Source organism: Cariama cristata, unplaced genomic scaffold (assembly GCF_000690535.1).
Source record: "Cariama cristata isolate BGI_N322 unplaced genomic scaffold, ASM69053v1 scaffold9579, whole genome shotgun sequence".
NCBI lineage: Eukaryota > Metazoa > Chordata > Aves > Cariamiformes > Cariamidae > Cariama > Cariama cristata.
Genome location: NW_009634026.1, coordinates 1 through 25,899, shown reverse-complemented (window position 1 = coordinate 25,899; position 25,899 = coordinate 1). Strand labels below are relative to the sequence as shown.

Genomic DNA, 25,899 nt, shown 5'->3' with positions numbered 1-25,899 from the left:
AGTGGAGCAGAAAAACATGTTGGAAAGAAATCTGCACAGGCAGGTCAGAGGAGGGGAGAAGACAACGAAAAGACTGATTTGAGGCCGTTGTTAAATAATGAAAGAAAAGGACAAAGGTAATGAGATTAGAATTTTACACACTTTCTCCTGAGCTTTTGTTGCTCAAAAATGTTTCATCAGGAAATTGTAAGTACATATGTACTTTTATCTGCAATGAATAGTTGCATAGCCATTCTTTAGCATTTGTAATACAACACTAATCTCTTATGAAGCTTAGCATTCACTCTATCGATATTTCATACTCTGGATAGTTTAGTGGACCTGCCCTATGCATGTCTTCCTCACCATTCACAGTGAGAGAAATCCTATCATAGCTACATTAGTTGTGGCAGCGTGTAACACTTAAAAGTGCACTTTAAACACTTCGAATGCAATCTCCCAGCCAAAACCAGACCCATATTGCATGTGATCCTACTAACTTGCTAATATGGTTCATGGTTTGGAACCTTGGGGTTTAAAAGTCTTAACTCAAAATTGATCAAAAAAATAGCTAGAACAAGGACAGGTTATAACCTCGGAGCAGGTGCACACTTTCTTAAGGAACTTGCTTAGTCCTGACCTGCTTGCTTTCTTGTAGCAATTTCCTTTTTGAAGTGGTTTCTATATATTGTGTATTGAAGCAAGATTATGAAGGGTTCAGTCTTGGTGTGCTTGAAAGTCCTAGAATTCATTCTATCTGGTAATAGTATAGCTTTATTTTATCTTGTGTCTTTTCCCAGGAGACTCTGGATAATCGTATTGCCATATATCCCTTGAAGGTTTTGTCAGATGGGATGGGAATTAACACTTTACCCTCTTTAAACATTTTTACTATTAAAAGTAGTGTACCATGGAGAGTGTGCTTTTTGCTTCAGAATTTTGCAAAGGAAGTAAGTTTAAAAGAAATTCTTCTCAAGTGAGGAAAAAGTATCTTTGAAAATTGACTGTAGGCTTGTTCAGTGACTCGGAGACCCCAGTTGACAGATGTGAGACCAGATGCACAAGGAGCTATAAGATACCATATATATGAAGACATATTTATTAAAGAAATTAAAAGACATTCTGTATAGCCAAAAAAATCCAGTTTAACTGGCTTAAACAATACACTGAAACTTGTCGAACTCTGAATTACTACTACTTCTAATAAAAGATCAAACAAAAAAGCTTGAAAATCAGTTTAAGGCAAAGCTTCGATGAGGAGGTGAGGGACTGATAAGTATTTGAATGATGTTGAAATAAGATTTAAAAGAAAAAAAAAAATGACAAGGGGACTTTGAATGAAATCCTTGAGGGTAGTGCTGTTCATTTGCAACACTCATAGGACAGGAGTACACTGCCTTCATTTGGTCTTTCATCCAGAAAAGCAGGACACCAAGGTGTAAATGAGCTGTGCATATGAACCAATCTATTCTTTATTTCTATAGCTTTACTAATTATTGATGTGCAGCCACAGGCAGAGAAGAGTATGATACAACTTCTGCTTGGCAGTTATAAAAGACTATGTGAACTATGAAAGATTAAATATGAACTGCAACTGAACATGCAAGGGACACAGAGGCTACTCAAATAGACTTGAGAGATTAGTGGGTAAACCAAACTCTGTAAGGCCAGTCTAGTTTTGTTCAGATCTCCCAGGTGTGCTGCTTAGGAGTATGCAAGCAAAGTAACTTCTGGATCTTATGGATCACTTTTAGAATTAAAAACCAGCTACGTGTCTGGTGCCTATTTCTGCAGTGGAGATTGTGTAACGGTTGGAATAGTTTATCTTGTTGTGCAAATTTTAAGTAGGCATCTAAGGGTTTAATTGTGCCTGAATGTGAATGAGTCCTAGGCAGAGTTAAATTGTCAATATGAGTTCCCTATGATAATAAGCTTTTTAGCAAACTTGAATCTAATTTGAACAGTGGAAAAAAAGCCTGAGTAGGAAAAACACATGCTATTGGGATAAAACAGCTGTGCATATGAGTATTACTAGCTTTCTCAGGAGAACCTGAGCAGTCCTACAGAGTTGCGTCAGTTCCGAGTTACTTGCTAAACGTCAAACTTACATGTTCTCAGAACAGTTTAATAATATGAAAGTGCAGAGGGCTCCATTCTGCTGTTTCATCAACTAGGGTGCTAATATACCTCTGCTGTCATTTATCAAACTAACTGCGTTTCACCTTGATGCCACTTAAGGCCTGGAGAACCCCAAGGCAGAGTGGTGGTCAAAGCTTGGACAGGATGAAACACAGGAGTGAGCACTTGCATCTATAAAACAATTTCCAAGCCAATGCATTGATGGAGTGGCTCTTTCTAAGGAAAAATAATTTGCTTATGACTGATACATAACTTTCTAACCTAGCTGAACAGTGAGTGATCAGACTGTGCACAAAAAGCTAGAGCGAATACTTGGTACCATGCTGATAAGCGGCCACAGCTGCTTGTAAACCTGCAGAGCATTTTTTCACTGAAGACTTTTTGCCACCTTTGTAGTACTTCCTCCTTCTTTGGTCTAAAATTAGAGCCCAGACTAGAAGAGGAGCAGGGAGGAAATCAATACACTTTGCTGACAGTCACTAGAGTTGCTTTTTTTTAATTGAGGCAACTAAGAACTGGCTTCAGATTATCTTGGCTTCCTCCTGCCTTTGATAAACTATGAGATACGGTGGAATTAGTCTCCAGCTTTGTAGCACAAAGGATTAACGTACATTTTAAACAGTACGTAAAGCTGTCAGAATGCAGCATAAGCTCGTAACAGTTTGTATTTGTGATGACCGATGGGCTTTCAGGTAGCTAGGGAACAGTTGGACTGAGACAACAGCAAAACAGTGTAGAGAGCTGATAGCTGAGCAGCAAACTCCATGTCACTGATTAAATACTCTGTCTTTACAGGCCGTGTTTCCTTTTTCACCTCTGGATCGGAGAACCTTCATCGGGTGGAAAAGGTTCGCTGGGGCACTCGCTACGCCATCACCATCTCCTTCACTTGCAACCCAGACCATGGTATTGGGGATCCAGTCTTGATGTAATTCCTCTGAGGATGGAACATGAGGTCAAATGGAATGAGAGAAGCCCTGCAAGAGGAGATGAAAAGGGAGATCACATCTCTTGTAACCTCACAATCAATTAGAATTTGCCAACTGTATTAAGATATTGTAATACACTTTGTTTTCACATGTCCTTTTCCATAAATGTTGCAAATGGTGCCTTAAAGACTATCTTAAATATGGTGTATTCTGAAAATTGTTTGCTTTCATGTCCTAAAGGGATAGGCTACAAAGAAGAGTTCTGGAGTGCGCTCTCTATTTTTTTATCATTATTTTAAAAAATTCTTCAATTTAAGAGATAGAAACAATCTTTTGGACCATGTCTTGATGTGACTCCCCATGCTGCTGTTACCTGTTTAATTATGTAGTCCCTTCAGTTACTAATGCGATACAGAAAGTTTGACCTAAGTTAGTAGAGCAAGATGAGTGTTACTTTTCTGAACATTCCTTCTGTTGAGAGGAATGTATTCTCCTTGGCATGGGCATTAGTGGGCAATACACCTGTGGTTTGACTACTTGACTTACTTGAACTTTTTTAATTGGATTACTACAGATATATATTTTCTGCTACAAACAGGGACTAGTTAATACGTTAATACATTTGTAAGTCTATGTGAAGGCAGACCAAGATCACCAACAACTGCTTTACTGGGTTAAAAGTTGATTCCTAACGCTACCTTGAGATGTAAATGTAGGGCCTTTTCCACAAAAGTGGAATCGAAATAGGAATGGACCTGTGTGTATTTAGGTTGGGATTCTCCAGGTTGAGGTCCTGCGTTCCGAAATCCTTACTTCACTGTAAGTCCTATCACCACTCTGCAACACTGTCATAGAAGTGTCTTTGCCACTTTTAAGTGTTTTGTTTGTTACTTCTGTCTGTCATGCAGGCTTTGAGTTGCACTAAATGAAAATAGCACTTTCGGAGCAGCCCTCTAGAAAATACTGCTCAGCAAGATCATGTTAAACCATGGGAGAAATCTCAGCTAATCTCCTCTTGGATTTTAATCTTTTGAAGATCCTGTGTATTGTAGTATCTCCCAAACATGGTGCATCTCTCATGCTATGCATGGACTGACATTCAGAAATAAAATCAAGTTGGTATTTGTCTTTTAGAGTTTTTAAGCTTCAGTGATGTTTTCAATATGATGACCGAACCTGTCAAATATAATTTGTGGAAAAACTTGTGCACTGTACCTGGTAAGAGAATTTGTCTTTCGAAAGCGGCATAATAATTCAATATGCTGTATGTTTTGGTACTAACTGAGATTTTTCTGTTTGAAGCTTCAGTATCTGGACTACTAAAAGCAATATCTAGATCTATGAAGATATTAAATAGCAAATGAGGAAGTGTAGTGCAATCTCAAAGATTCTGAACCTAGGCTGCAGTGGGAAAACAGTAATTGCAGAAAGGCTGATGTTCCTGGGGCAGAGTGGAATCTGCAGAATTTGCTGATCATTAGAAATAAACTTGGCTTAAATTATTTTAGGCCACTTAAATACCCTGAATAACCTTTTATGAAGGGTATCTCTTCTCAGTTCTTGACAGATAATTCTGAATTAGAAATACTTTAATTTCTGTCTGTCCTCTTTCAGGTTCAGCCTGCCTGTTGCTACTGGGAAATGCAGTGCTCTGTTTCTTAGAACTCTGATTACACCGAGGACAGGATTTGTCTGTTAAACTAGCATAAATCTGATGCCAAGCTGCTGCAGACAAGTGCTCTTAATTGAATACATGGTGACAGCAGATTTTGGCTTGATGTTTCCCAGTTGTGTGAGACTCTTTGTAAAGAACCCTTGTGTTTCAAAGTAAAGAAAGGTCAGTACATGTTCAGTGTGAATTGAGACTCAGTCCTGACGTTAAATTCACAGCCTTGTACTTGAAAGCATACTTGTTACATTTGGGAATGTTGATTTGTATTTTTAAAGAAAAATATTTGTAAGGAAAGGTAAAGCCTGTGTGTGTGAGAAGTCCCAGGGTGAAGTAGAAAATACAGCAGGAGAGCAAGCCAGAGTTTGAATCCTTACTAAGAGATTGTGTGAAGCTTCCCGAGGACTTCTGTGAAACAGTACTACTTTTAAAACTGTCTTTCCATTCAAAGGTTTTGGGGAATAGCAGGAACTTCTGTAAAATTAACAGGTATGTGATCAGATTAGGTTTTTAGTGTAAACCTAGCTTTCAGTCCTGTAGTATGCATTTTAATTTTTTTTATCCCCCCATGACATGATTCTAGGAATTGTGAGTGAACCTCTTGGCGTTTCTCATATATAAAATTTTCATTGTGTAAGCAGTTGTGGAATCATTGTGGTTTTTAATTCCCCTTAAATTAACTGAAGGTTTGGAAAGGTACATTTATGCTGAGATTTTCCTGAATATGTATTGCCCACCTGAAATATTCTGAGCTCCATCTTTAATGAATTTCAAGTCCAGAAATGTTTACCAGGATATTCTACTTACAAAAATATTTTCGTTTGGATTTATAGCAGGAATTTAGCTTCATGTCTTATTTATTTTTATTTATAAGATCAACATCTCAATAGGGTATTTTCTGAGGCTGTAGCACATGATGTGCACATCAAAATAAAAGTGTAGCTGAAATGGCATCGTTAATGACTATGGTCTTCTTCAATTGCAATTCTTGGTACATTTGAATTTATCTTTTATAGCTTTCCTTTCCCCAGTAAATAAAGATTACTTTGTTTTCAATATAGAGTTCCTCACATTCCTTCTCTGTGTCCAGATATCCTTACACAGTGTTTACATGTGAATTGGATCTCTCTAGCATGCTCATGTATAGCTTTGTGCAATATTTTTGTCTTGTCTACATTCTAGGAATAAAACCAGAAAATGTTGGTGGAGGTCAGGGCTCTCGGGGAGCAGGGGGGGAATACAACCAACCAACCAACCTCCTCCTCTTCCCTTGCCCAAGCAAAAAAAAAAAAAATTCCCCACTCCCGTCTTTCCTTTTTGAGTCTCTTGTGCAGAAATCCAACCAAACATTCCAAGAGCAGCAGAAGAGTTATTTCCTTTTTGAACCACAGATGGCTCTGGCATGCATTGATCGTCTTAGCCTCATTCAGAAAGGCAGTCTTCTCGGGAAATGCGACTAAGACAGCCATCGTAAAGTGGTGGGTAATTATCTGGTGAGTGTCTATTGCTCCTTGTAAAACAGCAGGAAGATCTACAGCATACTCTGCCTTATCTCTGTTTTTGTAAGTCTTCTTAGGAAACTGAAAGCTAATTTTATGTCATGTTTGGTGAAACCTGCCGGTCAACTCTCTGAATGATCATCAGTTTATCCCTAAAGTATCTGTGTAGGCATTTTTTATCTTCCATGTGAGTGTTGGTGACTTTACTAAAGCTTTTCAGGATGGACTGTCCAAAGAAAATAACTGTCCTATTTCCAAACTGCACATCTTTCTTTCATTGTATCCATTATCTCCCCTCAAATCACTTATTTAATCTCTCAGTTCTGTCCCAGCATACTTAAGCTTTTACCTGTAACATATATTGAATAGGGTATATAAGCGGAGTTCGTTATTTATTTTATAGACTGACTTGCTAAAACTGAAAAGGAACTAGCTTTTTGCTATAACACTTTTAGCCCATGTGGTGTATTAATCTTTAAGAAGAATTTCTAACAGTGGTGGAACTGTCAAGTGTTGCTCAATTTTTGAGATTTTTTCATTCTTCAGCATTCTTTTTTTCCCAAATACTCTCTTATTTTTCTTCCATTACAGGCATTGTCCATACTTGAAACAACACCCTTTATTTCAGAGATATTTATTTCCATCTTGCCTGTTTTCCTATGCAGCTGAAATAATGACAAGGTAGGGATCAGTGTTGCCTGCTGTTGAGCATTCTTGTCTTTCATGATAACTTGTGGACAGTGAGTGCTGAATTTTGAAACAGATACTAGAGAAATTTTTTTTTTTTCTTTTTGTGTGTTCTTTGTCAGTGACTGTTTTGCCTTAAGGAACAGCTGGTAGAGCTGCTCATTTGTGAACTCTTATTGACTTTAACACAATGCTACACATGCAGATCAAACTGCGGGATCACAAGAACAAATGCCTTGCTTGGATAGTTCTTATTGTGAAATCAATAAAGCGGCCTGGAAGCGCCATCTCCTTTATTTTTGTAACCTTAAGATGCATCCAAACAAAGCAAAAACTTCAAAATATCTAGGTTTACTGCTGGATAATCCTGAGGCTGTCCAAGAAGTCTGGACTGGCTGAATCCATGAGTTGCCAGGTCAGATATATTGTTAATAATGAACTTCACTTAGACCTTCACCTGAGACTTCAAGCTGAAGACTCAGTGGTGTAGAAGTACAGAAGGAACATGTGCCTGAAACCATAGCACCTCTTTTTGAAGGAAGTATCTTCTTTATAGAGAGAAACTCAGATTATGGACTGTTCCTGTTGCTTGTTTCTGGAAATTCCTTGTCATAGGCTTCCAGTGTTCAAAAAGCTTATTTTAGAAATGGATACCCTTCCTATTCTTCAAAAAAGCCAACTAGGTTACTGAGGCGTGATTTTTCTGGACAGACAGCTTGAGAATTTCTTTCTCGTTCCTTAGTTTATACAATTATATTAAACTGTTTATGTAGATGCTGGGATGCTTTGGTGCTGACTTCACAGAAAAAATCTTTGATATTTTCTTCTGAGACTGCTTTCCACTGCCAGGGTAAGGTCTCTGGGTGGATTCACACCTTGGAGGTGACCTCCTCAGCATATTAACTTGCCAGCCAGACCATTAAATCTGGGGGGAAGAAACAATGGCAGGTCCTAATGGAGTCATTTGGTATGTGTTGGCTTGGGATGGTAGTTTCTTCCATTCCCTCTAGCAGGCAAATGTTTTTATTTCTGATTTATGTTACTGAAGAGGAGACATGTTCTCCGTCAGGAGACGGAGTCATCCCTGCATATTAGGGCTTTAAATTCACTGAATAACCCCATAAAAAGGAGGTCCCATTTTACCACGTGATTCAAAACGTAAAAGGCTGCCATGAAACTGAACAAATTCTAAGCCCATTTCGCCCCTGCACTACTCAACACAAAAGAAGTGAGAAAAGTGATCTTGCACTTAGATTATTTCTGCTTCACTATGATAGTTCTGTGGGCCATAAATGTGGTTTTTCTCATTTATTTATTTTAAAGGGAGATATAAATTAATTAGGAAGACATTCCTTTCCCCAGGGAGGAACACGATCAAAATAAACTGTCATTCACTAATATGAAAAAAGAAATAGAACAGAAGTCAGTCAAGCAGAGGGGCAAGTTAAATTCAAGATGGTGTTAGGCAGAGGGCAGCTACTCCTACACTGAAACATCCGTTATCATGTTGAACTGATGTTTTCCCCGCCTCTTCAGTCTGCTTTATTGTTTCATTAGAAGATCAGACAAACTGGAAGCTGGGAGCTTTCAGGCAGCAAAGCTCTTGCTGCTAAAGCCCTTCATAAAACTTTCAACGGGACTTCTTCCTCAATACCATTTACTTAAGCTATTTATCATGTCCCTATTGTGTTTGAATTAATAGTGAATGCTGAGTATGCTAAAATAAGTCATGCTGCATCCAGCTATTTAAAAAATGATGAATTAAGCTTTCTTCTGCATGTATCTTGTGTATCAACTGGACCTTTTTTAGCAGCTGTCTGTTGTACCTTTTCTGGCACAAGGCAGAATTTAGACCTGTAAATAAGAAATGGTCCACAAAGAAATTAAAATTGAATTCATAAATATACAGAAGTATAGAGAAATTTTCCCCTTGAAAAAAAGAAAAAGTTTGAAAAACTTCGTTGTTTTGGAACCGTAAGAAAGGACAAAGTTTTACTCATTTTGTAACCTTTAGTTGAAGTGTAGGGGATATGCACCTGCTCCTCAATACTCTCCATTGAGGTTCTACTCTGCTTTTTCATGCTTGCACAGTATCTGGAAATCTAGTCCTCTCCCTGCTCATTTTCCCCTTCTAGTTATAGACACATTTTGTTGGAGATCTTTGTCCATTCACACCGCATGCAGGGAGGAAGAATCTCATTTCTCTGTCTCAGCACAGGCACAAAATAGATGCACGTGGATTTCTCAGGAATGCTGTTCTCATCTCGAAGACTGCCCAGCTGAAAGCACACGGCTCAGGAGATGATAAAGGCACTTGCTCATGTCACATTTATTAGTGCCAAGAGCCTTGAAGTCTTTCATCTTCACAGCAGACTGTCTGCTACCCTTGAGCCTTGGTATTCTCATCTCAACAACTGGAACTTGAGACCTCTTGACTTTGTTTTCTAAATACTTTTAGCACCTCCAGATGGCTTGTGAGTCAGTGAATTCCAGCATGCTGCAAAAATCATCACTTTCAATACAAGTTAAACACGTTTCGACTCTATAGCTAAGATTTTTATCTAGGCTTTGGAGCAGGCCATTAAAACTTGTCCTCTTTCTAATCATTCTCCTTAAATGAAATACTTCAGCCATAAAGCATGCACAGAAGGGCAGTAATCAAAAACCCTTCCGTTGCTGAATTGTACAGGGAGCTACTTTGGAGATGGTCAGGTCTAAACTAATTATTCTGTCCTCTGGTCAGGCCAACTTTTGTGATTTGCAGGATCCCGAGCAAGGCAGAAGTGGAGGCGTTTGACAGCAGCTCCCTGGAGTGGGAGGTGTAACAGTACTGTAACAGTCTGTACACTGATAAAGGCTTATATATTAAAGCTGCTAACGTGGCAAGGATCATAAGGAACAGTAATATCCTCTTATTAGACCATTTGACAGAACTGAAAAAAAACCATACAGAAAGCTTTGAGCCTTAAAGCCTTGTTTTTAACAAATGAAATGGAGTGAATGAGTAAGTGGATCAATTAACTTAAAAAGTAAATGTCATTGTCTGCATCTCCCCTGCCCATCAGCTGAACAGGGTTATTGAACCTAGTTTTCTTTTCTTCTAGTTGTGGATGGACACGCAGTGAATGGACGTGCAGCAGGGGTGAAGACTCACTTTGGTTATTAACCCGTCTCTGGAGGCTGCAGTCACTACTTGCTCTAGGCATCCCCAGCTACTTCCTAAGCACTGGTGAGGGCTTGTTTGTGGTACAGAGAAGCCAAAGGTGGAAATGAGACTAGAATATTACAAAATCTTTTAAACGAATAAGTTTTTAGTTCTCTAATAGTGACGGCATGCTTGCTAAAGGCATTCTGAGTCATCCAGCTGTACCAGACTGTATCACTTAGGAGACAAGTATTTTCCAGTTGTGTTCAAGGCCCTGAAAGGTGAAGACAGTATATGTACATCTGAGCCAGCTTTATTCATGGACCGTGCCAATTGTTCAGGTTTGTATCATTACAACAAGTAAAATCTGTCTCCAAATTAGCTGCCTTAAAATTGAGAAATATTATTTTGTAGGGAAGAACGTAGGTGTGGAAAGAATGCTTGACTTAATGAGCTTATCTAATCTCAGTCTCCTTCAAAAGTACTGGCCTGACTGTAAATGTTAAAGTAAGTTCTTTTTAGAGAGAATAGCCAAGAATGTTTCCTAACCACATGAGGATTTACCATTCCTGAAGAGCTAAAAAGATGAAAACTAATCTGAAATATGAAAACTCAATAAAACTCAGCATTTTGCAACATTGGTGTATTGCAACTAAAAGCCAACCTCTGTATTTGGGCACAGACTTAAACCAGCCCTCTTTTTTGAATTTTTACAAGTGACTTGGGTGAAGATTCCTAATCCTCTGTATTCCTGCAAAATAAGTTTAACATTGTTATTATGGTACCCGAGTTAATCTGCAGACTTTTTTTGTTTGTTTGTTTTTGTGTTTGGTTTTTGGTTTGTGGGGTTTTTTTCTTTTTTTTTGGGGGGGGAGGGTGTCTTAATCCTCCTTACATGCTGCTCCTGCTTATGTCTGATAGCAGGGGAAGGTTTCTGCTGGGGTGGTGCCACCAGCCTGCAGGCACCTCCCGTACCCTGATGTAGCTCCGCAGCAGCAAGGGTGTCAGCTCAGCTGCGCATGTCTCCTTTCAGGAGACAGCTACTCTAAACAGTGGAGATGGTGTTTATCCTCAGGGCTAGGACTCCATCAATTTGTCCAGTTTATGTTGGGAGAGGCAGTAAAACTGATGCTTACAAGAATTCTGACTGCACACACTCCTGTGTAGGAGGGCAGGAAAACCCTTGTGCCCGTGGCCCCTCACAAGGTGGGCAGTAGGGACCACCCCAGGAGGAGGTTCCAGGTACAGCAAGGGCTGGATGGTGTGCTCTGGCTGTCAAGTCCAAAACGCGGTCAGCAGCTGGGATGGGGAGGACACATTTGCCAGAGCTGGAGACTCTAAGGAGGTGGTGGCAGCAGAAAAGGCTCTGTGGGGGAATGGGAGATAATATTTGGGCTCGTTTCTGGGACTCGGCAAGATGTTACAGGTGATGGGAAGAGCGAGGCTTCCTGCTGCTGAAGAGGTGCTGAGAAGGAGCAAATGCTAAATCCAGGTAATGGCGAGTGCTGAACGGCAAGGTCTAACATCCCAAATGACACTTGATGGCGATTGATATCACGTGGGTATACGTGATGGGGAAAGGTAAAACTAACTGATGGCCCAGGGACTTCAGAGTGTGGGATCCCTTCACAAGGAGGGACTGAAATAGTTCTTTAGAGACATTTCCCTTAGTATTGAGAGTTGAGATCAGTTTGCAGCACTTCTCCAGCCATCCCTTGCTGATAGGACTCTGTAGCTGTTGACTTTCTGTAGCTTCTTGGGTACCAGTAAGGAAAGGAGGCTGACAGGAGAGGCAGAAAATTCATGCTGCCCTGGTGTGCTACAGAAAGATGCTTTGACAGGGACACTTAGCAGGAAGAAAAGATCCCAACAGCATTGCTGTTGTCGTCTTCTCAGCACAGTACCTCTCAAATCCAGCAGAAAACTTAAGGGAATGGAGTCAGCGTGTGGCTGCCTCAGTGGCATACATCCATAGAAACCTGAAAGATGCCCAGCAGGAAGAGCCAGAAAGCACAAAGGCAAGGCGGAATGATTAAAACAGAGATATTTTTTTTGTTTGTTTTGAGATTTAAAGCTCCCCTGGAACTTGCAGAAGTGTTTTGCATAAAGCCTTACTTTAGAGCAGGATGTTGCAGGAAGACTAGTTAGAAAAACTTCAGTTAAGGAACCACTGGGATTAAATACCCCTTCCCTGGCCAGACACGTCAGAGGATCGGATGGTGATGGAAGCCACGCAGTGTCCTCAGGCTGGGCACTTGCACGGGGCGGCAGCAGGAGCTCTGTGTGCCCAGCCTGCCTGGAGCTCAGCTGTGCCTTCCTAAAAAACACTGCCCTAGGAATGGAAATGGCCCCAAACCTAACTTGATTCTTTGTCCTTGGGGGCAAGGAGAGAATATCCCATAACACTTCTCTACTCAAAATCACAGGATCTCTTGAAAAGCTGCCTTATGCCTTGCCCTCTGGTTAAAAAAAAAAATAAAATTAAATCAACTAGATTCTTATCTCCTCAGCAGCCCAGACTCAGAATGGATGAGCTTTATTAATTTGGAGCAGTTTGGCAAAATATTCAATTAAGGATCCGGTGGAGTACTCCACTAGTTATCATTCCAGATCATTTGTTCTGCCTGTTTGAGAGTTACAACCCTCGACAGGTTTGGATTCTGTCTCATTCAACAATTTTGTAACCATGGGTAACTGCAGAAATGACGTGGCTTTGTGCTGCTGCAAGGAGGCTGTCAAGGTTGTCAGGTTTTAAAATCAAGCTGCTTTGATGGCTCTTCTATTTTGCGGAATTTACCTTGCAGAGTTTGCTCTGAAAAACCTGTTTAAAAAGTATTTTCCTTTTTTTACAGCATTTAAAAGCAAAATACAAGAAGTTCATGCATACCTTTGTAAAAGACTGTTATGTCTCCAGGCATACGAGATCTGGCTTATTCTAATGTCTTCTCCCTAACAGAAAAAACAGTTTACTTCATTCTGAAGCGTATTGTGAAGGATGAGGTTCAGTACAGACTCTTCCTCCTCTTTATTTTGTGCGTACTACAGACAGGATCGGAGGAGCCGCTAGCTCTTGGAGGCTTTAAACATTTTTCACTTTGGAAGTGCAAAGGGGATAAATCTGCCTGTGGTCAGCAAGGGTTTCAAGGCTTTTTCTTTTTCTTTTTTTTTTTTTTTTTTCTCCTTTCTGAGCATCTGCGGTTGACTTCCATGCTGGGAGGAGGGTACCCTTTTCACCAGCACGTGCCAGCTGACAGCCAAATCCCGTGGGCATATCTGCACAGTAGTTACACCTGACTGATACTGTGCATGAAGAACAAAATGTGTCAAATTAATCTAGGACAAAGCATAAAAGCACTTAAGAAGGAAAATAATTAAAAAAAATGAGTTAATAGATTTTAAATAATTAAGTTGTACCCATCTTCAGTCAAATGATACCTCCCATTTGAGGGAAGGACTTAAAACTTTCCCCAAAAGTCCTCAAATAAAACCCTTTCAGTTACAAGCCTGCCTGAATTTGCACCAAGAATGTCAAGTATCTGTATGCAACAGTAAACACGTGACAATAAGCTGTAAATGCTTTGGTGTCTTGAGCACTGCCTTGCTAACTACTTGGAAGTTACTCCAGGCTCCAGAAAGCATCCTCTGGGTGATAAACCTGCTTCCTAAGCCTTAAATTACCAAAAACCTCAAACAGGAGAAACATGTGCCCAGCAACTTTGTTAGATCAGCAGCAACAGAAAGGTGACCAGGGCTCGAAAGCTTTTCTCCTGCTCACACTTACTGGGCTCTATTAAATGTTCATACTTTGCTATTCTCCTGTAATGTAATTTTTTTTTTTTTATCAGATGAGAATTTGGTCCCAAAAGTGCCCGAGCGCTTACAGGTGAGTTGTTTCTAATTAAACATTTTGCTGCAGACTGATGGCAGCTTCAGAGAAATCTTAATGCCCGTGAAGCCAAACATGGGAGGGTCAGAGCTAGCAGGGAATAAGGACCAAAACCATGGCGCTACAAGGTGAAGAGCAAGTGCCACCTCGATGATGGAAGCCAAAGACTAGAGAGAAAGCGTTCCTGCTTCCCCCTGGCAGTGTGGGTGAGCAAATGTTTTCAAATCCAGGGAAGGTGAGCACTATTTTGGAAGGCTAAATTTAGCAGTGATTAAAGGAGCTCTTAATTAACCAAATATTCCCCCTGCTTGCCTTTCCAAATTATTCAATAACCGAACAATTATAATGAGCTCAGCAAGTAATTACTACCCATTCCAGGCACTGCCCTCGCCAAACTGCAGCCTTTGAAACCACCAGCTGTTAATGTGCTGGGAAATGAAGTCCATGAAGTGCAAGTCAAATAATTGAAAACTGAACAGGAAAAAAAACAAAACCCACAGGTTCAGAGGCAACATAAGGAAAACTGCTCCCCCATGCTGAGTCCTTAAGTGTGTAGTCCCTTCCAGACTGAAGATCCATCATAACAATTGTTAGTGTGGATCGAAGCTGCAGTACCATGTTTTCACGGGTGCTTTGGCGAAGATAGAAAGGTTCCCCGATGGTTATTCTGCCTCACAAGGCTTTACAAAGCCTCCCTGGGGGCTAATGTGCATCTCTAGAGAGGGAAGCCACTGCCTGACTCGCTGACCAGAAAGGAGAAAACAGAAGGTAAAGCCCAAATCCTCTGAGAACACAAGTCTTAAAGATATTTCTAGTTGCAGCGGTGTAAAAGTTGTTGGATTGTGAATTCAGCCATTTACTGGTCTGAGCAGGATTTTAAATGAGAACAAGCTCGAGTGCGTGGAAGCTTTTCACCCATGATTTTTAAAACAAATTTGAAGATGTCGTTTCATAATCACTTCTTTTCACGGCCCATCAGTTGTATTGGTTTAGCTGCCTGGGGGTGAACAGTGAATCTGATCAGGACAAGAAATAATTATTTTTGGCTTGATTGGAAAAAAACCCCCAATGCTATAAAGTAAAATGGCTTAATCCTTTAAAACCATAACGCTGAAAAACAGATGTACCAGCCTAGATGAGGGGACAGAGGAGGTTGAAGCTGGAGCAACAGTAAAGGAAAAGCTTGTCAAATTATCCTCCTAGCTATGCAGGCATAACTTCTCTAATGTACCTGAAGGATTTGCTTATAGCAACCAGACTTGCAGAAGCATGCCTGCTCTCTGATTAGGTTGTGGAAATTAATAGAGACTTCTGCCTTCTCTGCAGGCAACCTGAAACAACAGATTTGAAATTCAAGAGGTATGAAATGTCCCCAAAGCCTTGAAACTCTCACTGAGGAATTACGGAGTCTGACGGGTGGTGTTTTTAGCTATGGAGCAAAGCGAGGGTGGAAGCAGAGTCCCTGGGAGAGGCTGCGACTTGTTGCTGAGAAGGTAATGTAGCACAAAGAAAGGACAAAACATAGGGAGACAGAAAAATAAAATCCTAAGATTAAAGTCAGAACGCCAAAGACAGCAACACGCTAAAATCAAGCGTGTATTTCTACTGAACAAATAACCCGAACAGTCACGTTTGATCCGTGATCTTTCTGTTAAAGGTCTCTTCAATGCAGGCAGGAGATTCCGTCTATGGTGAGCGATGGGAGCGCACATCGTTAAGGCAGGTCCTGGGATGAAGTCTGTAATTACACCTAGACCCTCCACAGACTGAGTCTGAAATGCATGCCTCCGAGCTCTCGGAGGTAAACATTTACTGAAGAATGTGACAGAAGACAAAAATGCCTATTAAGATGCTGCTTTGATGCTTTTTTGGAGATCTAAGCTAACATGCTCGTGCCAGCGAGTTCCTCTATTTCTTTCCATGCCCTGACTCCGTCAGAGCGGCAGAGAGGTCCCGCTCCTGTTGCCCCCCGCTGCCTCCGTAACTCCTCGCCCCGCACTGCGAGGGCTTAGTGCTTGGAGCGGAGTTCGGAGGCTCCCGTACCGGGTGTGCTTCCGAGCACAGTAAATAGGGCAAGAGAGGAGGACTTGCGAGGAAGTCAAGCTGGGACTTGGCTGGATCTCGAATGGGGCACGTGGCTGTCAGATGAAATGCTGGTTCTGCACTGAGATCCTGACAGGCGGTGAGATTTCAAGAAACCGTAAATCTCAGGCAGCTGCCGGTGCCTGGGCACCTGCTCTCCTCTGGAGCCCCTCGGGGTGCCCGTCTCTGCTCCATCCTACTTCCACACCAGGTGTAAAGCCTTATTACTGGAGACAGTATGAAGCTGACATACTATTGCTTTCCTAAGCCTCCTCCCAGCCTAAAGCAATTTCTCTGTGCTCTCATTAAGATTAATGATTAATTCAGTGTGGCACAGGTACTATTTCACTTTTGCATTTTGCAGGTAGCGTAGCTGTCGAAGCCCTTCTCCCCATGCCCGAGGCCCCCTCGTCCTGCTCCCACGGGGCCCCTCTGGGGCTATGAACACGAGGACTAGAGTCAGGGGGACACAAACGCTTTCTTGAGGCCGTGAAGTTGTATGTTTAATGTTCGTTCTCATCTTTTATTGGAGTAAAACCAAGACTTCTTACAGAGATAGATCCTGAATACCCAGAGCACGCAATGTGCGGTAGAGAAAATATTCACTTATATGGTTGGAGGTAAAAGACCAAGTGATGCACCAGCTCTGTCCCCATCCCTCCACTGTGGTCCCCTCCATTTGAATCAGATCTGCAAGGAGCTCTTACCCTACCACCGGGCACCGCAGGCTGCGGAGCTTCACTTTCTCAGCCTGCCTAAGAGAAGCTGCTGCAAAGATCAAGGCATTGCTTTGAAGTTCGAGCGATGTTTGCCATAATAAACTTGCTTTTGTATTAAAACAAACAAACAAGTGAAAACAGCCAAGCAAAATTACTCGGTTGCTATTTCCTCTGCTTCTGTTGCTGGGAATTACTCGTGCGGTGCCTCAGGCAGGTGGAGGTTCCTCGACAGATTTAATCATTCTAAAAAGATGCCAAGAACAAAATGACAGGGAAGCTCTGCTCTATTTAGCAATCGGTGATGGGTGTTGGGGTAATTTTGTCTATTCAGCCTCCTCTGCACCACGATCCTGCCATCAGAGCCGCCTGCAGCAAGGGCTCTGTCTGGGAGCGATGTGTACCCCCGTGCTCCCAGCCCCTAACGTGAGGAAGAAGAGGCTCCCAGGAGGTAAAGATGAAAGATTTTGCTTCCCTACCGTACGGACTTCAAAGAGGGTATTGGTGGACTGAAATGATGATGCTTTTATAAGGACGCTCATTTCAGCCGTGTTCCCAGCACAGCTGGCATTGCCGGGGGGGTAAATGATCATCTTTGCCAACCGGCTGCCATTAATCAAAAAAGGAGAAGTTCTGGTACACAAACATTTCCTCTGTTTGACCGTAAACAGCTAACCCAAACCCCAAGTTATCCCTACAAGGAGACCTTTCCTCCTCTGTAGGTACCACATCTCACACGCATCAGGGCCATCTTAAACCACTGTGCAGACGATGGAAGCGGTGTTGCTGTTTTCTAGGCAGGTAACGAAGAGTGGCACAAGAAAAAGCAACTTCCCCGAGGTCAGTGCAAGTCAGTGGTGATTTTCTACGAGAAGCCAGGACTTCTGACCTCCCCCCGGTGAAGTTAATCTCTCTCTCCAGCTCCGATGGTGAGTGCTGCCTCGACAGGCGTCTCCAACATCAAAACCCTTGTAAATCTTTTCTGGATTTTATTAGCTATCTTGCTCTAAGCCTGCCTGGGTTACTTATCAACAGCACTAGTGCTTTTGGGATGAATGGCCTGCGAGTCCCCACCAGCAGATGATGTGAGGGAAGATAAATATATACACTTGAGTGGGATCAGATAACGGCTGCTACCGCCAGGCAGGAGGCAGGCGGGCGCTGCAGACTCCCCATGCAGCCCTGCCACCGCTCCTTAATCTGAACTCTGCCCAGAGGCAGAAAGCTGCTTTCAAAATGTGCTGGCTAGAGGTAACTATGGGTCTAGCTGATTTTATAATAATGCCATTCCTGTAAGAGATTCCCTTCTACAGTATTAAATGAAAGAAAAAAAAAAATCCGTTATAAAGAAAAAGCAGCAATTCAATTGACATCTGTGGGGTTACTGGGATTTTGAGTAGTGTAATGCTGGGAGCTGGCTGTCGGCCCATGCTCCCCAAAGGGAGGATGCTGCAGGAGCTCGGCACAGGAGCTGGTACTGCCTACTGCCACGCACAGCTTGTCTGGTGGGACCTGCGTGTCCCTGAAGGTTCAGGTGTTCTCTCTCTACGTGTGTCTTTGGGTGCCGCTGTCTCTCCGCTTTTAGCATTACTACATTACAGTTAGTTTACTTTCTCCATCCTTCCAGATTTTGAAAGGTAAATTCAATGTAGCCTGAGAAGTAATTGTTATGTAGTGCCTTTTCCTGGGATGTTTCTTGCAAGAGCCAGCCTTGCGGTTCTCAAATGTCAAGCTGATATTTAAAAAAAATAAAAGGCGTAGAAGTGTTGTGAATTTGATGGACGTCCCTGGTGAGGTTTGCAGGAGTGCATATATGAAGTGGTAACTGTCTCCAAAAGGCTGTGTTTATGGACACACCACATTTAGCTTCAGGAATCTCCCTTGCTTTGTTTGGATGAAATCATGTTTGGTTTTAGTTAAGAATTCAGGAGCTGAATTCAAGATCCTAATGGGAATGCACAAGGAAAGGCTAACAACATCTCAGAGAGAGGCTGGCCTGAACAAGCTGAAACAAATTTAGCAGATTTTACTTCTCCAGCATTAGCACCGCTTTGGTTTTAGAACTGTATCCTCTGCCAAGCACAGTTAATATTGCTGGGTGGTTTGATTTTGCACAAACTTCTTTACCTCTGTCCCTCCAGGTATCTTGATGGAGGGGTCTGGGTGCCATCTTTCGCAATATTGAATCTCAGCCTTCTCCTAATAAATTAAATGAATGCTTCTTAACTCTTCACCTTGATTCTCACTGTAGAAGCATTCCTAGTGTTTACAAAAAAGTTTCATTTAAATTAAAATTTAAATTATAAATGGAGAGAACCAGAAAAGTAGAGCTCAAATGCCAGAAGAAGTCTTCAGGATTCATTTCTTCTTTTCTCTTTTAATTGTCCCTTTCTTGGGTGGGGGAAAAAAAAAAGGAAAATGTTGCAGCAATTTTGCTTTGGTATATCCCATTGGGAACTTTTTGTTTGGGGACAAGGCAGCTCTAGTTGGGACCACAGATCACAAAGCTCATTTTTGACTATTCGAAACCTGCTAAGATGAAGTTAGTCTCCCCCAAAGTTGATATACACCACGCTAGAAACTTGGTGTGGGCAGAAAGCTGGATTCCTGAGCAGAAATATTTATAATTTAAAAAAAACTTTTAATATATGTCTGTCCCATTTAGGGTCTTAATATACCTCAATAACATGTTTTAATGTTGGATGTTTGACAGAAGCTTATTGCATCCTAGAGGCTTGGCCGAGCGAGCCGGCAGCGAGCTCCTCCGTCTGCTTTCACAAAACTCAACCTGGGCCATCCAACCCCCCCGATACTTTGCTACCAACTGACGCATCCTTTCGCTCTGCTGTGTTTTAGATACATTCCCAAACAAGGGCAAAAAAGCTTGTATAATGATAACAACAATAACTTTAGAGGGCACTTACATCCTGTGAAGCTGCAGCTACTATTTTGAAGACAAAGCCATATATTTCTTATAAACCACAGCAATTAACTCCACGTCTCTCCTTTCCTCCGAAAAACTTGAAACTAACAGCAAAACCCAATATTATAAGGCAAAAAACCCCAGCTGGGCTAAACTGTAGTTAGTCACTGGCTCTGGGTGTTTCCATGGGTGCTGGCAGTGAGGATGCTGTGCAAAATGACAGGAATAAAGTTGGTCTGGGTTCGGCGTAGAAAGAAATGTGGGAGAGGAACGTTAGCACTTGGACGTAGGCTTTCTCTTCGCAACAGACATTTCCCCTTTACATGTTGTAGTAACATTATACTTTAAAGATATTAGATGCTATTAGGTAGTTAGGTTGTGCCCTGACTGTGTGCAACCACTATGTTTTAAAGCCTAAAATAAAAAGCAAATTTTCTTCTCGAGCCCCGAGGATGGAAGATTGCTGCTGCCAGCAGAGGGACTCAGAAATACGACGGTAAGAGGCGAGCGTCGCCGAACCGGCCAAATTTCCCAGCAAAGCCGTCCGACTTTCTGCATCTGCCTTGAGGATTTCTCAGGTGTTGTGTGATCTGCTCCCATGGCTTGAGGGCTGGGCTCCGATATGAGGTTTATGCACTTTCTCCTCTCATCATGCTGATGGGGGAATCGATGATGAACTTGCGTCACCCTGCCTGTTCTCCTCGGTTAATGCAACCGGGCAGCAAGCCGTGCGTTTTATAGCACTCAAGGTACAAAATACTCATAAAAATCACCTCTTTTTCACTGGCTTCCCCGGTACTCAATCACACGCTAAGCACCACAAATGACTGCTAAAATAGGAGTTAAAAAGTTAATGATTTGCTCGCACTCATGATTAAATTGTAATGTCGGGCTTTTGAGCATTTATTGCAAATTTAGTTTAAAAAAGTGGGGAGAAAGATGGTAAAAAAAATGTGCGACTGAAGGTAAAGTCTGCAAAAATTTCCTAAGGTTCAAACGGATTCTCCTGCGTCTGGTGAAAACAAGCATTCTCACTTGTTCCACAAAGGACTGGCGTTTTCTCTTTTCAAGTGAAAGCGGAAAAATTGCCATTGCTGCAGCAGATACTACCTTAAATTAAAGGAAGGAAAGAGCACTCAGGATGAAACTGCATTTCTTTCACAAGTCTGGGTTGGGGGGGTTGTTGTTTGGGGTTTTTTTTTGTCATAAAAACCTAAACCCTAAGGGGTATTGGAAAAGATTTTCTAGTGATTAAACTATTTTCTTTCTTGTAAAGTGTGTATCGAGTTTTGCAGTGACAACCTCTGGCCCAACAAGAAAAATGCTGTTGCCTTTCTTAAAATTACCATTTCCCATTTTGCTGAAGAACTAGCTGTGTCACTAAACCTGCAGCAAAACTTCATTTGTAATAAAAAATAAAACCCATTAAGATCCACAGGATTACAATGATTTGGGTATGATAAATGATCCCAGGGTACACATAGTTTGCCTTCTTGGAATGTAGGAGAATAGCCAAAGTAAAATTGTTTTCCAGGAAATCCCCACATTTTGCTCAGTTACAGCCCGACCGACTTTCCTGTTGTTACTTCAGCCCTGGCCTGGGATGCTTCAGGTTCACATAAGTGACAAGATACGTAGAGCTTGCAAAGTCCCATCATCCAGTTACGGTTATGCGTCTACCTCAATTTTCATACACTTTTGTAGCCCCTGTGGTTGTGGAGACAAGATGTGTTTTTAATCTCATGATTTTGGGAGTCCTGACTCATCCTTTTTAGTGCTGAGGACAGGTGATACCTCTCCCCGCCGTAGGAAATAGCCCGAGCTGCTTCACAGCAGTTTTGCGTGGCCTGCACACCGGGAGATGTGCTTATGAACAGGGAGATCCCACCAAACCCAAACCAACACCCTCCCCAGAATAACTCTGGGTGAGCCGCAGGCAAAGCTACCCCTTAGGGGTAAGTTAAGGGTGGTGTCAGCCCCAGACAGGACTCAGTGCTACAGACAGGCAGCAGCGATCCCCTGCCAAAGGTAACTGCCACATTTATCTGGTCTTGTTGCTAGAGGAAGATCCATGAAGACTCTCTCCTCATTTCCAAAACATGAACACACCAAGAAGAGTCAAGGCTTGCCCGATTACAGATGTGAGGAACTCAGTTAAAACATCTGCTCTTGTGGGATATTTATGAAGTGGATCAAACCTTCTGACTTTCGGCAGTTTAACTGGTCCGACGGGATGGTAAGAGGGATGTTGTTTATGTAATTCATCTTTTAAATTGAGCTCTGATCCCCAGGAGTACGAGAGGCTCCCGAGGAGCCCTGCTTGCGGAGGTCTGCACCGTGTTGTGCTCCCTGCGCTGCGGCAGAACCGTCGTTCATTACGCACAGCAGCATCTTCTGATCGCTGGCCAGTTTTGCGTATTAAACAGGCTCTCCTCTGCCCAAACAACAGGCTTTGTGGGCATCACCAAATTTACCGGTTCTCTTGTTAGAGTAACCTCGTACGGGTTTATCAGAGCCTGATGGGAGAGAGGAGCAGCACATACTGGTTGAAAAACCCAATGAGTGACAAATATCCAATATTTCGCCTTTCATCTGGATGCTCCTCCATCAACCCTTTGATGTTTAATGCTCTGACGATGTGGCACAGAAAGCACATCCCCTACGCACCGTTCGTGACGCTGAGCAGAGGAGCAGAAGCCCTTCTGGGGACTGCTGAGACGTCTTGGGAAGTGTACCCAAAATCAAACCCTTCTGTTTGCTTATCCCCACATTAGGTTACGAGTGTAGATCTCATCTGCTCCGCATCTTCACGCCTTTTTTCCGAGGCATGACTCCTTTTCAGCTTCCCCTTAATAACTATCTTTTTAGACTGTTTGGCTTTAGATGTTTTAACCTGTTTTTTTTTTTTTAAAGCAGCAAGTGTATTCCCTAATACCCTTTTTGATACCTATATAGCTCTTCCATCATCTGCTTCCCCTTACATACCTGTTAATAGACACACACTGTGCCTCGCAACTATTTCATACATGGTCATCGTCCATCCTATAGCAGCCTTGTAATGCTGTGGTGGGTCAATGGCTTCCCAAGGACCTTCTCCTCAGGCCAAGTGATGGAAATCAAGACACATCAGCACTGTATCAGATCAGGATCCAAATCAGGGTAGGTTTTGCTTTCTAGAGCCATAAGGAAATACCATTACGCACTGTTACGCTCCCCGAGAGCAGGACGGCACAGCACACCTCGCGGATGACGCACGAACTCCAGCCTTCCCACACCGCCTTTTGAGTTAAGTTTTATCTTTGTTATTCTTATATGGGAGTGACTTCCAGCCTCAGAAATGGGCCGCAAAGGAAAAGTAACGATGACTTCAGAATTCATAATGAAAAAAATGAATTCGTTCCTGAAAAGTTGTTCCTAAAAACTGTCGAAGCCCGCTCTCCCTGCCAATTCCCACCACAAACTGGGTGTTGGTCCCCCTATTTCATATGGAAATGGGCACCATTAGGCCTATTTATACTGCCCAGCTTGGTCGTCTACACAATACAGGAACACGACAAAGTGGTCGAAGACAGTCCTGTGGTTACAAGTAATATGAGCAAGGTGAGTGACTTACTCCCCTCTCCCCGAAAAGCACCTCAACAACTGCATCGATGAGAAGAATGCCTGACTCCCAGCGCAAGAACGTGCTTCCCTGGGCTTCATCCATCATGTGCCCTGAAGGGTTTATTTTTCTGCTGTTAGTTGAGTGCATTAAATCCAGCGTGTTGCTGCGCTGTGTTCTCTGCTCCCAGTCCCTGGCTGCGGTGTCGGCACTTTGTGTCTCGGCTTTTGCACAAACGTACCCTAAGGTTCGGCGTGTGACACGAGAGGATCACCCAAGGACACAGGAGCCCAGTAACACTGCAGGGCTGGCGCGGGACTCCTCTCAAGCGGATGGGGGTCGGAATATGCCATAAGAAAGTGGAAATGACTGTTCCTTAAGCAACTGCCTGCTGTTTCAGAAGTCCCTGGGCATCGCTAGCTGCTGACAATAGTTTATGCAACTCATATCATGCTTTACTTATCCCCAGAGTCTGGCCCAGAACAAGAAAGAGGAATATTGAACGCAACTTCATCCCCACGTATATGAGCTCTTCAGAGAACAGCTGGGAACGGCAGCCTCTCCCCTGGTAAACAGACCCCCCCCGGAGCTGGGTGAAGAGACCATGCAAGGGGAAACCTGATGATGGTCCATTTTTTTCATCAGCATTTATTTTACAAACGGAGGTCTTACAATTGTTTAGATGCTTGCAGGCATCTCTAGTATCTGTGGTGAAGGTTTCCTACGAGACGCTAAGTGGGGAGAAAATGAGCAGAATACATTGAGGCAAAATGCTTTTGATCAAATGTCATGAAGAAATTTGTCCCTTTTACGATGAATCTCATGATACAGGATTCAGTCATTTTTCTTAGAGCCTCAGGTCTTTGAGCAACAGGATTATAAGACATTTTTCTTTCTTTCCAAGGTAAATTACCAGGTTTTCAAGCCCTGTTGACTGTTAAGAAAGGGACCAACTTTAAAAAAAAAAAAAAAATCAGTGGCAAATTCAAATCACCTTAGGTAGAAACCTTAAAAAATTACAAGTTTTTTTTAGGTAATCCTGTGGTTTCTGACAGCTTACCTTGTGGTTTTTGAATGTTTGCAGTTCGAAGTGCTGCTGCAATGGATTTTAAAATAGAGACTTTATGCTTGATGAAGCTGTAGTGCACTATAATGTAACAGGAGATAGGAAAAGGGGCTTAAAGGTCTCTTTACACACTCTAGAAACGGACAATGGTCATACATAGGGCAAACCCAAGGCTTGCAGCTCAATTAAAGCAATACCGGGACAATTTCAGACTTGTGCAGATCTGACCCAGCTGTAGCCTGAAGACAGCACTGAGAAACCACCCAGGAGAAACGGTGTGCAGAGCTGGAGTTGGGCAAAACTCAGCAAAGCGTGAGAAGAGTTTGTGGCAGAACTGAACGAAGTATCCACCTCATCTTCTGCACCCAAAACCCAGAAGGATTTGTCCTGGCCGGCTGCCGGCTCCCAGCAGGACACCCCTGACAGCCCTAAGCCAGATGGAAACTCGGACGCATCTCATAGTACTTGGGTTCACGCAACTTCTGGCCCCTAACTAGAGTGACCACCAGAAAGGAGTTTTTAGGACTTTTCAGGGCTAAGGGGTCCCAAAGCCCTACCTTGGCCAGATGCTCTGCCGGTCCTGGTGTCTCCAGAGCCGCTCCTCTTCCTCACTTGTCCTTCAGCGTGGCCATGCCCAGGGCCTCTGAGCTGTAGTCGTACTGGTTGCTGGAGGACATGGACCGTGCCCAGGAGCACTGCAGGTTGGAGCCCCTCTTGCGAAAGGAGGATGTGAACCTGTAGAAGTTGCGGTGCCTGTTGCGCAGGTACTCCCGGTAGTTTTTGGTGAGCAGGGTGTAGAGGAAGGGGTTGATGCAGCTGTTGCTGTAGGTCAGGCAGGTCACCAGGTAGTTAATGCACTTTTGGGTTTGGGTGGTGAGCTGCAGGGAGCTGCTGTAGAGTCGCACCAGCTGCCAGATCCAAAACGGCAGGAAGCAGGCCCAGAAGACCAGCACGATGCTGAAAATCATGATGAGGACCTTCTGCCGGGGGGATCTCTTGCTCTTCTCCTTGTGGGGGGGGTTCCTCTGGGACTCCAGGTAGGTCCTGGCCAGGCGCGTGTAGAGGAAGCCAATGATGATTCCCGGGGCCATGATGCTGGTGCTGAAGAGCACCGTCAGGTAGGTCCGGTAGGCGTCCACGCTCCAGGTGGGCGCACACATCCTCTTCACCTTGCCCTCTGCTTTGCCCCCCTCAGTCAGAGTGACCATCAGCATCATGTGGCGAACCGCCCCAAACACCCCCCGCCGTGACCTTCCGGTAGCCTCGTGACCGTTTCAGGGTATCCAGAGGCCGGGTGACGGCCAGGTAACGCTCGGTGCACATGAGGGTCAGGGTGAAGATGCTGGCGTGCATGGTGAGCAGGTCCAGGCTGAGCAGGATGCGGCACCCCAGGTCCCCGAAGTACCAGTCCTGGGCCAGGTAGGTGCAGACGATGAAGGGGATGGTGGAGAGGTAGAGCAGGTCGGCCAGGGCCAGGCTGACGATGGAGCTGTACATGGGGGCGGCGCAGCGCGCCGAGTGGCACATCACCACCAGCGTGTACACGTTCCCCGCCACCCCGGCCACGTACATCACCGA

General features: G+C 43.2%; 2 protein-coding genes across 2 annotated transcripts in view; one reads left to right on the top strand and one right to left on the bottom strand.

Moving 5' to 3' along the window:
* OGFOD3 (2-oxoglutarate and iron-dependent oxygenase domain containing 3) overlaps positions 1-23,610 on the top strand; it is a 67,075-nt gene extending 43,465 nt beyond the window's left edge. Inside the window, exons 8-10 of the mRNA XM_009707007.1 lie at positions 2,914-3,046; positions 23,179-23,254; positions 23,446-23,610. Of these exons, the coding sequence (XP_009705309.1) occupies positions 2,914-3,046; positions 23,179-23,254; positions 23,446-23,610 (374 nt within the window). The remainder of the gene's footprint in view (positions 1-2,913; positions 3,047-23,178; positions 23,255-23,445) is intronic.
* Positions 3,064-25,896, bottom strand: LOC104166907 (urotensin-2 receptor-like; the record flags this gene model as incomplete). The annotated part of the gene is given in 3 exon segments (XM_009707006.1): positions 3,064-3,095; positions 24,879-25,551; positions 25,553-25,896. Coding segments are annotated over 2 exon segments (966 nt in total), but the record flags the coding sequence as incomplete, so codon positions are not given.
* Between the last annotated feature and the right edge of the window lie 3 nt (positions 25,897-25,899).